Raw genomic sequence first — 16,308 nt, 5'->3', positions numbered from 1 at the left:
CCCTTCAGGTCATTCGCTAGCTACTATCAATTCTTGGATGCCGTTCTTCATCTTGTTGATTCCTAGAGAGGACGGATTCACCTATTTGGTTATTTCGTTTTAGCAGTGTTTTTTCCCAAGTGAATCTAACGAATAGAGAAGGCAGTGTTTTGGACCTAGAGAATCACCTTGGTTGGCAGGGATAGGGAGAATGAATCCGTATCTGTTTCCAGAAGAATTTTGAGCACACTTAAATTTATCTACAACAAAGCAGGATACGTATTTCTCCCCCACCATCAATATGTCTCCTCTTTGTCCCGCCTCTATATTTTAGTTTATTTAAATAGAGCACAGGAAAAACAAGAAAATAAATGTGCATGCATGTTAGGAATTCAGGTTAGCAGAATGCCTGTTTTGGCTTCCAAATTTAGGTGATCCGATGATTCCTTATTTAATTTCTAGGGGGAAAAAATCTTCATAAAACGCCAAATATAACTTTAATCAACAAAGCCATAGTTCTGGTGAGGCAGAAAGCTAACAAATGAGAAGAGTGATAGGTGGGAAACTGAGAACATGCTTAGATAACTTCGGGGGGATGTTTGTTTCATTTTACATTAGAAAAAACAATGGGTATTATCAAAGATGCCACAAAATACTTATGGAGGAATGTCGTCCAAAGCATATTCTTTAGCATTGTCTTCCTTACATCAGTTGTTCTTCTCTTTGGCATAAAAGTCTTTCAGGGATGTTTTTCTTTCTGAGTAGAGGTGACTAGAGATAAAGTACATACCTAATTTGGAGAAGAGAAGGGTAATGGCTGTGGGGGTTGAATAAACATGCGCTCTCGGTGATGCTTTTCTCTACCTTATAAATGGGATGTAATATTCTTTCACAACCCAGGCTGGGTGGATAATAAGGAACTTGATTACTCCTGAGGAGGGGTGGGGGGACAGTTGGTTTAACTAAATTTCCTTGCTATCGCTTACATCAGCCTGCAATGGAAAGTTGCTTTGAATTTTTGCAAGAGGAGAAATCCAGGCCATGGCTTGCCCAGTTCGTGTCAGGTGGAAAATTTCTGCTTGTATGGTGCCCAAAGGGAAGTGATGCAGTTGAAAGAACAGGATCTCCTGCCATAGGCTTTCTGCTTCCCTCTCCCCTCAACTCCCCCACCTCCCATCCCCCCCCCCACACACAAATTTACAAATTCAAATTTTAAAAACACCCCAAACTTACCAACAAATAGGACCATCAGGTATGTTTTCAGAACGTAGGGAAAATAGATTGATAAGGCAACTGGGAATGGTAATTTGATGGAGTAAGTGCCAAAGGATTCAAAATAAGGCAGTGATTGATAGATGGCAAATGCTGTTAACATAGAAGAGACATTGTGTTAGGGCAAGTGGGCCAACTCCTCATTATGACTAATTCTCAGTTATAAAAATGGAATTTGTGCAGCGGTGCAGCAAGTCCACTGTGGGCCCTGAAGCAAAGTGCTGTGGTGAGACCCTTCTCATCAAGACCTCATGCGGTCCAATGTGAGTGAGAGGTGTGCGTGCGGGCTTCCAAGCCCCCCAGGGATTTTTGTTCCAGTCTCATCTCTTGAGAAGCAGCGTGGCCTAGTGAACAGAACACGGGCCTTGGAGTCAGAAGGACCTAGGTTCTAATTCCGGCTCTTCCACTTGTCTGCTGTGTGATCTTGGGCAAATCATTTAACTTCTATGTGCCTCAGTTACCTCATCTGTAAAATGGGCTGTGAGACTGTGAGGCCCGTGTGTGACATGGACTGTGTCCAACCTGATTAACTTAAATCTACCCCAGTGCTTAGTACAGTGTCTGGCACATAGTAAGTACTTAACAAATACCATTAAAAAAATAAACAAAAAAGTCATCCTTGGCTCCTTCCTCTGTTTCAACCTCCATATTCAGTCTGTTGCCAAATCCTGTCACAATATTTCCAGGACCCACCCTTCCCTCTCCATCCAAATGACCACCACTCTGATCTAGACCCTGGATTACTGCATCAGCCTCTGCGCTGACCTCCCTCCTCCAGTGTCTCTCCTTTCCAGTTCCTACATCACTCTGATGTCTGGATCATATTTCTAAAAAATGTTTGGGGGGTGAATGTATCCCCCCAAGAGTATGTCGATCTCTCTTTCTCTAGGTCTGCATGCATATCCGTGCTTAATACAGTGCCTGACACATAGTAAGCGCTTAACAAATACTATCATCATCATCATTATTATTATTATTATTATTATTATTATTATTTCTGGCCTTTTTCCTCCTCCCATCCACATACTCAGACCATTGACCATCCCCCATGGAACTTCGATCTGTCTGTCCCACTTTAATTTCCAGAAATCCTGGCTACTTTAGGCATAGCCCTCAAGCACAAAGAGGTACACCAATGCACACACTTCAAGGCCAAAATGTTGCCAAATTGTACTTTCCAAGCGCTTAGTACAGTGCTTTGCACACAATAAGCACTCAGTAAATACGATTGAATGAATGAATGAAAATGCAGGGGCCCAGGTTTTAAAAAAAATAAAAAAAAAATCCCAAAGGGAACCTAGGATCAACTAACTTTACGAATAGACTCTATAAAAGAGAACCTGGCTGCCTCAGCTTAGTCCTTTTCCTGAATTTGTGGATTTGTAAGCATACACTTTGCTTCTTTGTATTGAAATGATTAGACATGACCAGTGTCTGGTTGCATTCACACAGTTATTTGAAAAGCCATAGGCGCTCTTAACGGGCAATGCCTTGTGTGGCATTTCTACACATCTGGCATTTTGTTCTGCCTGCGGAGTAGTAACCTGAAATAGTTGGTGCGAAAAGTGGAGATGAGGTCTAAAGATGTCAGTAGAGGAGGAACTACAACTTGACTTGTGGCTTTGGCCTACTCTCTAATTACCAACCCTGATAATTGCCTCTGGCTAATTCATGACTCAGTTTCGGCCACTCCTGGAGAGTGTGAAGATTTTCATTAGGCAAGAGGCTTGTAAATTTAGCTATGCCAGTAGAACAGGCCTGTTAGGATTTCTACATAACCCCCTAGTATTTTGTAAGAAGTCCATTTGGTTATTTATGGGAATCTGGCTTCTCCTTTCTGTGGTAGCATAAATAGTCAAAGATTTATACATCTTTTAGGTAAACAAAAATGGACTCCCAACTTGTACAGTAAGCAAATGAGGACTGAACACAGGTCGGCCTTGACTTTTTATGAGCCTGCTTTTACAAGAAGAATTTGGGCCTAAGGACTGCCAGGCGAATTACTCGCATGGAACAGAGGTTTGTCTCAGGAAAGGTCATAGAATTATAGAATAACAGGAATGGAAAGAGAGAAGGGCTTGAGTTAAACTGACTAGATGGTAGATTCCCAGCACATCCCCCCCCCCCCCCGACCCCAGTATCAGGCAGAAGGGAACCCCTTTTCAGCAGGCTTCCCCAACCTCACCAGACAGACGCTGCCCGCGTCCCCTGGAGCGTGAGACTCCGAGGCTTGTCGGTTTCAGGATGGCCTGATTCAGAGTTCAGAACAGGCCAAAAAAAAAAAAAAAAAAGGATAAATCCTGGATGGTTTAAATGGCACCCAAAACTCCAAGGAAAAAATAACAAAATGTGATTTACCTCAGATCAGTCAGCACTGTTCATTCATTTATCCAATTATATTTATTGAGTACTTACTGTGCACAGAGCACTGTACTAAGCACTTGGGAGGGTACAATATAACAATAAACAGACACATTCCCTGCCCACAATGAGCTTACAGTGTAGAAGTGTGGCTGGGATGTCAGGGTCTTTCTCTGCCAATGAGACACACAGTTTGGAACTCTCTGACTATACACCCCTCTTCTATCTTTAGCCAAGGTAACTCTTACCTTTGTTAGGGGTTTTTCCTTGTGGCCAACTTTATTATTATTATGATTATTATTTGTCAATTAGGTGCTATGTATGTACTAAGAATAAGGTAATCATATCAGTCCCACATGGGGCTCATAGTCAAAGTCATGGGGTCTGGGAGGAGGAGAACTGCTATTTCATCCCCATTTTACCAATGAGAAAACTGAGGCACAGAGAGATTAAGTGACTTGCCCTAGGTCACACAGCAGGCAAGTGGTGGAGCTTGGGTTAGAATTCAGGTCACCTGATTTCCAGGCCTATGTTCTTTCCATTAGTCCATGGGATTTAAGCCTACTTTCTCTTATTACTTCTCTAGACTAGAAAAGAGTTCACCCTCCATATAATAAAAGGAATATATTTGAGAAGCAGCTTGGCGTAGTGGATGGAAGAGCATGGGCCTGGGAGTCAGAAGGTTATGGGTTCTAGTCCCAGCTCCAGCACTTGTCTGTGTGCCTCAGTTACCTCATCTGTAAAATGGGGATTGAGACTGTGAACCCCATGTGGGACAGGGACTGTGTCCAACCCCATTTGCTTGTATCCACCCCAGCACTTAGTAGAATGCCTGGCACATAGTAAGTGCTTAACAAATACCATAATTATTATTATTAATAATACTCTTCATACATTCTTCTTTCAACTTTCTATTTTCCCAAAGCTTATGGATCCCTAAGACTCCTGATTCTCTACATTTTTACCATCTTTTGCTTCTTCCCATTCTATTAGGCTCATCATTCTGTCCTGTGAGCAGTTATAGTATACCTGTCAGTTTTATTTCTTCACAAAGCAGCAGTGGTTATATTAATCCAGATCTTAATATTTTATAGCGCTCTGCAAATAGATGTTGATGATTTATTTGAATTTTGGTGGGGCTTCAAAGCTATATCCCATTCCGAAACCAAGCAAACAATATAAGTAACAGCATAAAATTTCACATTTTAATGATTTATCACATTGTAGAGCAGACTCAAATCTTTAACTTTCATTTCCTCAAATCTGAATATTGAATGCCCTGTATTAGTTCAAGGGTCATTTAACTTTATGAGTATCTGTTAGATAAACAAAAGTGAGAAGCCAAGAAAAATATACCAGAATACCAGTGAGAAAAATGCTGGCCCCAAATCATCTTATGATCTAGGAAAGTTATTCATCTGTGAAAACTAGAAAGCACTTTATAGAAAACAGGTCATAAACAAGCCATAAGCGCCTTACCTTCAGCAAGAACACATAGAGGGTAAATTAGCATCCACAGTGTATGTCTGAGCCATGTCAAAATAGGATAGTGTATTTCAATTACTGATAGCATACTATATGTATATCTGAAGAGAGAATAGAAAGAACTATCAGAAAAGTGTTTTTTTGGTCTCTGGGGAGTAAAAGGATAAGGAAACAGTCTTTCATGAACTCGACCAATATAATTGGAAAGTACCCAAACTATAAAACAGCTAGTATTCTTTCTCTGCCTATAGCAAGGGGATTATTGATATCGTTATTATGGTTCTCATTAAGTACTTACTATGTGCCAAGCACTGTAGTAAGCAGTGGGGTAGATACAAAATAATCAGGTTAGACACAGTTCCTGTCCCTCATGGAGTTCACAGTCTAAGTAGGAGAGAGTAGGATTTAATCCCCATAAGGAATTAGATGAGGAAATTGAGGCACAGAAATTAAGTGATTTGCCCAAGGTCACACAGAAGGTAAGTGGCAGAACCAGGATTAGAACCCAGGTTCTCTGACTCCCAAGCCTGTGCTCTCTCCACTAAGCAACACTGCTTCCTGCTGGGAGAAATTGTGTGTGATGATTGCCCTTCTTGACATCCACTCTGATATTTAAGGAGGTGGACTATAACATCTGTACCTTTTCCCCTCTCCTACTTACCGTCTAGTGGACCTAACTATGAGTTTATTCAAGTCTCTCTTGAGTCTGCACAGCTTCCTGTGGTAATGAATCCCAGATGTTTACCACCCACTGTATGTAAAAGTATTTCCTTTTGTTTGTTTTGAATTTACCACCTCCTGGCTTGAACTGAGCTGTTGTGGACAGGGAGTGTGTCTGTTTATTGGTGTATTGTTCTCTCCCAAGCGCTTAGTACAGTGCTCTGCACACAGTAGGTGCTCAGTAAATACAATTGAATGAATGAATGAACTGGGTGCTCCCTCACCCTGTGGGATTTGGCCAACAAAAATCCGGTTTCCCCCCTGTCCGCACCCTTCAATGATTTGGTCAACTTCAAGCATATTCCCTCTCAACTTGCATTTTTCTATACAGAAGTTTCTCCATCCCCCAATCAACTTCATTTTCCTTTTCTGTATCTTCTCCAGCTCTACTGTGTCCTTCTTAAAATGCAGGGAAAAGAGCTGCACATACCATTCCAGGTGAGAAGGTTGTATATAGGTTGCATACAGTGACATAATTGTGCCTTCCTAATGATGCTCAGTGTTAGCTTGGTTTTCAGTATTTTTGGCTGTTGCTTTGCATTGGATTGATGTGCTTTTTTATGGTATTTGTTCAGCACCCACTATGTGCCAGGCATAGTATTAAACGCTGGGGTAGATAAAAGATAATCAGGTTGGTCACAGTGATTCTGAGATAGCTCTAAGGCAGGACAGATAACTCCAAGCCCATCATCCTGGAGGCACATTGGGATTATTTTTCTGTGGATGCACTTGCTCATATTGAAATTTATCTGACATTTCTCAGCACACTTGCTCAGCTTTATGAACTCTTCTGTAGTTTATCTCTGTCTGCACTGGCTTTTCACCACCTGGAAGAGTTTAGAGTCATTTACAAATTTGGAGGTTTTGTTATGTGCTCCCTTGTTAGTCAATCAATCAATCAATAGAGGGTATTTATCGAGAATTTGCTGTATGCAGAGCACTTTACTAAGCTTTTGGGAGAGTTCAATATAACAGAGTTGGAAGACATGTTCCCTGCCCCCAAGGAGCTTACAGTCTAGATGTTAACCAAAATTTATCCCGGCACCAATGAGACCCCACCATTTCCATTTTTCTATCCCCAAAAGTACCCATGAATCCCTTCCCTTTGCTTTATATCTTTCTGCCAGTTTTCTATTCCTGACAGAACATTCCCTCCAATACTGTGATGACTCAATTTTTAAGAAGTCTTTGTTATGAAACCTTGTCAAAAGCCAATGAAAATCTAAATATATTATGTCTACTCGTTCCACTCTATTCATAGCATACTTATGAGCCCACTGAAAAATTTCCAAGTTAGTGAGGCAGGATTTCTCTTTATAGAAACCACATTGATGTTCCCCAAGAAGGTTGTATTTTTCCAAGTGTTCACTATTCCCAAACTTGAGAGTCTACTAGTTGTCTAGGTATAAAAGTGAAACTCACTGGTTTAATAATTCCTGGATCACCCTCCAAAATCTTTCTTATAGATGGGAGTTACAAGGGGAAGCTGTAGTCTTCTGGTACAGGGTTCAGTGCTTGGCACATAAGTAAGCGCTTAACAAATACCATCGTTATTATACACTCTCAGGCCAAAAGTTCTCCAACTTCCCCTAAAAGATCCTTCAGAAGTGTTGGGTATATGTCATGGAGCTCCAGTGATTGATTTACATCTAGTTTAGCAGTTTGATTTAAAACATCCTGTTTAGTTTACCACAATTGAATCCAGACTGATTACTTAGTGACAACCTGACTTTTCTACTGGTTAGAGTTGGATTTGATCCCCTTTTGCCCCCCACACTCAGTTTCACTTAGCATTTCAAAGGTCTTAGGATCTCTGTGGAAGAAATCCCTGTGTCAAGTTAATTTTGTAATGTTGCAGGTGAAACTTGTCCCTAGTTAGAAGGGTTTTTAAATCATCATGCTAATCTTTCTTCATGTCTGCATGTTTCTGACACATTTTCCAATTTTACCTTCAGTGCATGGGTTTACAGACATTCAGAGCTTAATAGACCTAATCAGAATAAGGATCAATCAAATTTGGTATTTGGCCTTTAGCAGTGACCAGAACCTGAAATTTCAGGAAAAAGTGGTGATGAAAAAAAATCTGGATGCATTTATAAATAATTATATCTGGCTGACTCAGTGCTCAAGCCTCACCTTACGCTTCCAAAGTTATCTCAAGAACAACAGGTTTCATAACATTGCCTGTTAGAAGGAAATGAGAAATTGATGCTTTTCTAAACTACTTTTTTCAATTTCCCAATTCACCTCTTTCCTGGTGAGAAACAGATTGGCTAAATCCATGACTCCTTTTATTTATATCTTGATCCTAATGATAGACCTGTCCTTCCTTGAGAAGCAGCATGGCATAGTGGATAGAGCACGGGCCTGGGAGTCAGAAGGTCATTCATTCATTCATTCAATTGTATTTATTGAGCGCTTACTGTGTGCAGAGCACTGTACTAAGCGCTTGGGAAGTACAAGTCGGCAACATTTAGAGACGGTCCCTACCCAACAGAAGGCTCACAGTCTAGAAGGTCATTGCTTCTAATTCCCAGCTCTACCACTTGTCTGCTGTGTGACCTTGGGCTAGTCATACAGTTACCTGTGCCTCAGTTACCTCATCTGTAAAATGGGGATTTGAGACTGTGAGCCCCACATGGGACAGGGATTATGTCCAACCCGATTTGCTTGTATCTACCCCAGCATTTAGTACTGTGTCTGGCACATAGTAAGCATTTAACAAATGCCATAATTATTATTATTATTGTTCTCAGCTGCCACTACTGACAGTGAGGCTCTATTCTCCCGTGTGAGGATGGGCCTGAAAAGACTGATGTGTGATTGGCACTTCCTTTCAAATTGTTTGAACATATAGCTTGATCCTGTCTATGTTAAAGGGCCTGTCCCATGTGGGGTCTATCTCTGTTTTCAAGCCTGTATCTTGGTTACCTGATCTAAGCCCCGATTCCAAGCACATTATTTCGGTTCATTTTGTTCCAACTGAGATGGAAGTATTATGATGAACATGCAGGCGATCTATTAAAGGGCATATTAACTTTTAGCTACTTTAATTTTTGTCTTTAAATTGTGACATCTTAAAACCCTAACCCATATTGCCCTATGCTTGATTGAGAGGAAGAAGGAAATTGCTCACTTCTTGGAGAACATTAAAGCTCATTCAGGCCACTGAAGTAGACTTGACACACAAGAAGAGATTATTTAATGCCCTGCCTCTAAATGAACAATTTTACAATAGAATTTCCCCCCAGTGGAATGAGGTCCTGTATTTTAGTTATTTGTAAATCAGTAGGAACCTAGTTTATAAATTCTGTTTATAATTTAGAAAGAACATGTCTAATTTATTGAGTATGTACTAGAGCATATGTGAAGAATGTCTTTCATTAGGAAATAGCTATGAGATTTATTCCAAATTGGTTTTATGCTGAGCCTCCTGAACTGGAAAACTGAATGCAATAATTTGCTTTTGTAATATAATGGGGAGGTTTTCATTATCTTTGATATGTGCATTATAGAAAATATTGAAAATAATATTCCATATCAAGATAAACCAATTCAAATATGGATCGTGCTTTTCCGTCCCATTCAAAAGAACAAAATGAAAGTATGTAACCATTTATATAACCATTTTCTTTGATTTTTAAGAGATCTTTTAAACATCTTACCTAACCACATCCAATAGGTTCCAAAAGAAAAATAACACACACACAACGTATTTCCCTTGGACCTCATCCTGACTGGTGATCACCACGAACAGGATGATTATTCTCTCTGTTAGCTGTTAAAAAAATAATAAAGAATGAATTCCACATTACAATAAACCATTATGGATGATAGCTTACAAAAAATGTATTAAAATTGTTAAATTTTTCCCTCAAACTGGTGCTCTGAAGTTCTTGTTTAAATTAGAATCCTTCTGTGTCTGTGTTTTCTTACTCCCACTCTCCAATCGCACAACAAAGACAGTGGGAAAAGAAAAAAATACATTCATTTATTTCTGGCCTTTTTTCTTCAATCTTTCAAACTTTTTGAAATGGGTAAATGCAAACTTTCCCTAAATTTGCAAATCAATTGCAAAACTTTTCACACTGCCATTTTGCTTCAACTTTGGTTCTCATAAAACCCTTTTCCTTTAAAGTAGGCTTTCAGCACTTTCTTTTGTTCTATTAATAGTTGCTTCCACATTACTATGATTCTTTATTTCTTCTGTGGAAAGAGTTATGCTAGATCAGATATTGTTTGCACTTTGACACCAAAAGACGCCTGAGGTAGGGTTAGGAGGAGAGAGTTATTGACAAAAGCAATACAGGAAAAGGGAAAAATTTTGCACTCTTCTAACAATAGTTTTAACGTCAAAGGAGGAGGGAGAGGAGGAAAAAAATCGAGCCAATATTCAATTTGTGGGTGAAATTCCAAGGTCAGTGAGCTCTTCTAAAATAGTAAGTGTGTACTGGCAACATGATTTGGAGTCAGGACAACATTCCCATTTAAGAAATTTGAATTTCCCCTAGTATTTTCAACCATCTAACAATTTGAGACACACTTCTAATTCCAGAGGCTACCTTAATGTACAAATTGCATGTTTCATAAATTCTGCTCCATAGAGTCAATCAGTCCTGCAATTGTGCCAGAACTCATATTTGAAATTTGCATGAACTAGCCCAAATTTACCTGACCAGGGGGCACAGGACAGCACCTTACCAGGCATCCTTGTGCCCATCTTGATGATTGTGATTTTGAGTGAATGCTGAAAGCACGACTCCCCTGCTCAAATCATTCATTCAATCATATTTATTGAGTGCTTACTGTATGCAGAGCACTGTACTAAGCTCTTTGGAGAGTACAGTATTACAATAAACAGTCACATTCCCTGCCCATGATGAGTTTAAGTGGCAAGTCTGAAAACAGATCCTGATGGCAGACTTTTTACCTGGAAAATTGACCCTAAATCATGGGCTAGAATGGAATTGCCTGGCTAGATGTCCCTCTCTATGTCACCTTTCCCAAGGTAAAAAAAATAATGCCTCACTCTTTCACAGTTAGGACAGGTGATGATAAAAAAAAATCATCATGAGAAGCAGCATGACCTAGTGGATAGATCATGGGCCTGGGGGTCAGAAGGACCTGGGGGAGGTCTCATCCCAACTCCTCCACTTGTCTACTATGTGACCTTGGGCAAGTTGCTTAACTTCTCTGTGCCTTAGTTACCTTATCTGTAAAATGGGGATTAAGACCGTAAGGCCCATGTGGGGCATGGACTCTGTCCAATCTGATTAACTTGTATCTACCCCAGTGCTTTTTTTACCACAAAAAAAATCCTAATAGTGGTTATGGATGAGACCCATTGCTGGAGGCAATTTCTCTGAGATTACTGGTAATGTACACCTAAGGCAAAATAAAAATTCACTAGAGGGGCAGTGCTAGGACCCAGGGCCTTCTGGTTCCAGCTATGGAGCAGAGGATCCAGGGATTGGAGCCGCTTGCAGAAGGGAAGCCATGAGAGTGGGACACTCAAAGTCTGGCCAGAATCTACTTCACTCTGTGGAAGGTTTGATGATCTTCATCCAACCAAAATGAGTTTAGGTGCCCAAGACCTAGAGGAAATCTGGATGGGTCAACCGGAAATCAGGCATCTATAGAAAAACAATTCCTTGTGCCCTCCTCTTTTTTTTTTAAGTTCCTCTTTGGCTTTCTGCTTGTGGTCCTCTCAGCCTAGCCATTCGAAGAGGAATAAAAGGATGTGAGAATGTGTTTAGAGTGGGCCCCACTGGAACATATGGAGAGTACAGTACGAAATTTGGGATCAGACATTCTTGTAGGTCTAGTGATTTTTAGTGGTTACTGGCAAAGTGAATAATCTTTACATCAAAATATTTGGATTAATAGCCTGTAACAATGGAAATAAATTTAAATAATGGATAAAGCTCTTATTTATATTTTCATAATTAATCTAACAGTTCTGGTTTGAAGAAAAGAACAAATAAGGTGTTTGTGCATAAATGTTCAAAAAAGCAATATAGTATATGGGCTTGCTGGGCAGTCTTTTGCTTGAGATTGGAGTAAAATCTAATTATTATGTGTATATAAAAAATAAAATATACATAAGATAAACATTGTGTGTGTGTGTGTGTGTGTGTGTGTGTGTGTGTATGTGTTTCTGCCTCTCCCTCTCCCTCTCCCAATCCTGAGGCGAGATTCAATAAAAACTCTATCTTGCTTCCACAACACTGAAGCCTGAACAAAACCAGCTCGTTGTGGGCAGGGAATGTGACCGTTTATTGTTGTACTTCCCAAGCGCTTAGTACAGTGCTCTGCACACAGTAAGTGCTCAATAAATACAATTGAATGAATGAATAAATATGATTATATGAATGAAAGCCCTTCAAAATCAATTTTTCAGAGTTTGTAGGACTTCCGCTTTGTGAAAGTCAAATAGTTTTGATTAACTCTATCGCTGAATAATAAACTCATTTCCCCATTTGACGTGTTTGGCTAAACAGTATAAATGCAAACTGATTTTCTTCAAAATCCTCTGCTTTCATTCTGATGGTTAATATTTCTCCTAATGGCTACATGTTGCTCTTGAACTTTTCTTTTTTTTCCTGTTTTGAATGGAACTCCAAACCAGAATAGCTCGTTTGACTATGCTTTCTCATGTTTCTCCTTTAAATTATCCTTGCACAGTTTCAAGTCACTGAACAAACCAAACAGGGATCGGTTTTCAGAATGATTTGCTTTTACCTTCGTGTGCAAAGAGCACTAGAAATTAGTGCCCACATTCTGTTCAGTCTGACTGGGGCTTTGTTTTCATATAGCAAGTTCAACGGTCCTTGGCTGAATCCCACTTGAACTTCATCCGTCTTAGGGTATATATTTGGATAAACTATCTTATACCAGCTGTTAGATGGAAGACTTTCTAAAAGAAAAGAGGAAGACCCCCATCTGAATGCTAATTGCTCAGTCAGATGACATAAGGGAACTTGTTTCCTCCGCCAAGACTGGCCTTGGCTACGAGGAAACTACATGTAGCCAGCTACAGATGGAGTTCCTCATTTTGAACGCTTTGAAAGTAACTGCAAAGACCAATCCCTGAAGAGTTACAATTCACGTAATCCATTCCTAACAAGAACTGGTCCCAATTACTAGCTAGTTAGGAGAATGCTAGTTGAAACGTGTTGACCTCCTTGCCCTTTTTAACATTGCACAGTAATTAGAGGTAGCCTCGGGCATTTAACCTAACCTTTCTGTGCACCAGTTTCCTCATTTTAATCAATGGGGAAATAGGCAGCCCAAGAAGCATTATGCAACTTTAAATGAAAACAACTCCACTCTTCCCCCCCATACCACTTCAATGCCTCTCTGCAATACCACCTGCCCCAGCTACCAACTGTTATATTGTACTCTCCCAAGCTCTTAGTACATTGCTTTGCCGACAGTAAGTGCTCAATAAATGTGATTGATTAAATAGGAGGGAATAGGATTTAATCCCAATTTTACAGATGACAAAATTGAGGCACAGAGAATTAAGTGACTTGCCCAAGGTCATTACAGCAGACAAGTGGTGCACCTGAGATTAGAACCCAGGTCCTTTAACTCCCAAGTCACTCTTTCCACTAGGCCACACTACTTTATTAAGCACTTGCTATGTTTCGGGCACTGGGGTAGATGCAAGATAATCCAATTGAATGCAGTCCCTGTCCTACATGGGGCTCACATCCTAAGTAGTAATAATACCTATTATGCACTTACTGTATGAAGAATGCTGTACTAAATGCTGGGAAAGTATATAGGGGTGGGAGAAGGGTATCGAATCCCCATTTTATAGATGAGGAAACTGAGGCCTAGAGAAGTTAAGAGAAGCAGAATGACCAAGTGTAAAAAGCTCAAGCCTGGGAGTCAGAGGACCTGGGTTCTAATCCCCACTCTCTCATGTGTTTGCTGTGTGATGTTGGCCAAGTCACTTAACTTCTCTGGTCCTCAGTTACCTCATCTGTAAAATGGGGATTAAGACCGTGAGCCCGTTATGGGAAAGGGACTGTGTCCAATTTAATAATAATAATTATTATTATTATTATTATTATTATTATGGTATTTGTTAAGCACTTACTATGTGCCAAGCACTGTTTTAGGCACTGGGGTAGTTGCAAGGTAATCAGGATATCCCACGTGGGGCTCACAGCCTTAATCCCCATTTTACAGATGAGGTAACTGAGGCACAGAGAAGTTGAGTGGCTTGCCCAAGGTCATCCAGCAGACAAGTGGAGGAGCTGGGATTAGAACCCATGTCCTCTGACTCCCAAGCCCATGTTCTTTCCACTAAGCCATGCTGCTTTTCCAACCTGATGATCTTGTATCTACCCCAGTACTTAATAATAATAATAATAATGATGATGGTATTTGTTAAGTGCTTACTATGTACCAAGCACTGTTCTAAATCCTGGGGGGGAATACAAGGTAACCAGGTTGTCCCATGTGGGGCTCACAGTCTTCTTCCCGATTTTACAGATGAGGAAACTGAGGCATAGAGAAGTGAAGTGACTTGCCCAAAGTCACACAGCTGACAAGTGGCAGAGTCAGGATTAGAACCCACGTCTTCTGACTCCCAAGCCCGGGCTCTTTCTGCTGAGCCACGCTGCCTGGCACATAGTAATGTGGTTAACTAATAATATAAAAAAATGACTTGCCCAAGGTCACGCAGGAGTCAAGTAATGGAGCTAGGACTACAACCCAGATCTCCTGACCCCAACTCCCATGTTTTTTCCACTAGGCCACACTAGTTTATTCAGCATTTACTATGTGCTTACTGGGAGTGGTTATTTTATCCACAATGTTGATGGCTGAAAAGTAATTATTTTCCTCCATTAGAGGGAATAATAAAATGGAAAGGTTTCTGAACATCAAAAGGTCGAGGTAAGAAATTCTTAATTTCCAGTTCTGCAGCATTTATCTGTCATAGTAGTACTAAGGAGGGGAAAGAAAGATCTCCGTGCAAGAGACCAGATAGATGCAAAGGAAAATAAATAAAAAGGACAACATCTGGTTTAAAACACCCCTCTTCTCCCCCAGGCCTGGGGCTTTCAGCCCTCAGAAACATGAACAGTCTTGGCTTCTTATGTGCTCATGTGTCTTCCCCAACTGAGGGATTGGTTTGGTTTAGCTGAGTGATTGAGATTTGGTTTAACAGCATCGTGTTGATACAGAACGAGACTACAGTTCTCTAGTTAATAGTGCAGGTTGACTTCATGCTATAGCAGTTTTCAGAGAAGGGATGGAACTGACTTGATATTCTGGAGGGCTTTAACTCAGCCAGACTTGGCTAGAGGATCCCTGCACTCAGTATAGGCTACCTGACTTTTCATATTTCATGGAAATCGATTCTCCACACTTAAAGTCAGAAAAATTTTGGTCAACATCTGCATCTAGCATTTTGCCTGGGAAGGATGACATGAAAAGTCCATGCTGGCCTCTATCCCAGGCGATTTTAAAGAAAAGGTCAACTACTTCATTTAAAAATCTAAGCCTGATTCCTTTTTGCAGAATCAACTGAATAAAAATTCCTAAGAATTGACAATTCAAAAAATATTCTTTGGATTTCTTATCTTTCATTTCTGCTAAAATGCAACCCTGCATATTTGGGAAGGCTGAACATGATAACTGCATATTTTCTAAACCCCTAGTATAAATTCACCCACATGTTCTGTAAGATCCTCTCACTGCCTACACCAATTACTCTCCTTCTGCTTATTCCATTACATGTTTCCTGTCTGGTATTGATTAGCAGGACCCCTGAACATTTGGATTTAGGCCGATGATTAAAGTGACCATTTTTTCTGAAGCTCCAAGAGGGAAATACTTTAAAGGAGAAGGAGCGTGGCCTAGTGGATAGACCTCAGGCCTGGGATCTAATCCTGACTCTACCATTTCCCCTTTGTGTGAACTTGGACAAGAGACAGCTTCTCAGGGCCTCAGTTTCCTCATCTGCAAAATGGGGATTCAATACCTGTTTTCCCTCCTACTTAGACTGTAAGCAAAGAGACTGCACCAACCTGATTATTTTGTATCTACCCCAGTATTTAGTACAGTGCTTGGCACGTAATAACACTTAACAAATATTACAATTATTATTATTAGATGAAAAAATTGAAGCACTGAACAGTTAAGTTACTTGCCCAAAGTCACACAACAGGCATGTGGCAGAGGTGGGATTAGAACCCATATCCTCTGACTCCCAGTCCTGGGCTCTCTCCACTAGGGCACACTGCTTGGGTCTTAATCATAACATTATTTCTGGTTTTCTCTTTGGTAAGTAGAATTAGCATTTCCGTCTGAATGGGAAATACTGAAATGCTAATTAGCATCCCTAGTGTTGGCTACCTGCTAAGAAATCTTCAATGATTTCATCATAGTTTAGTTGTAGTGAGGTGTCACAATTAAGCATTGAGTCTGTTTCCAATTCTGATTCTGATTTTTGGAGTGGAGGAGTAAAACAAC

At 40.3% G+C, this 16,308-nt stretch overlaps 1 protein-coding gene across 1 annotated transcript in view; it reads right to left on the bottom strand.

Moving 5' to 3' along the window:
- Window positions 1–294: 294 nt before the first annotated feature.
- The window catches only part of HACD4 (3-hydroxyacyl-CoA dehydratase 4), a 29,468-nt gene continuing 13,454 nt past the window's right edge, over window positions 295–16,308 (bottom strand). The window contains exons 4-7 of the mRNA XM_038770572.1: window positions 9,483–9,595; window positions 5,092–5,198; window positions 1,213–1,344; window positions 295–769 (exon numbers count right to left, since the gene is read on the bottom strand). Of these exons, the coding sequence (XP_038626500.1) occupies window positions 687–769; window positions 1,213–1,344; window positions 5,092–5,198; window positions 9,483–9,595 (435 nt within the window). The 3' untranslated portion in view covers window positions 295–686. The remainder of the gene's footprint in view (window positions 770–1,212; window positions 1,345–5,091; window positions 5,199–9,482; window positions 9,596–16,308) is intronic.

This window comes from Tachyglossus aculeatus, chromosome X2 (genome assembly GCF_015852505.1).
Source record: "Tachyglossus aculeatus isolate mTacAcu1 chromosome X2, mTacAcu1.pri, whole genome shotgun sequence".
Taxonomy (NCBI): Eukaryota; Metazoa; Chordata; class Mammalia; order Monotremata; family Tachyglossidae; genus Tachyglossus; species Tachyglossus aculeatus.
Note: the sequence above shows the minus strand (reverse complement) of the source record. Positions and strands in the feature narration are given on the sequence as shown.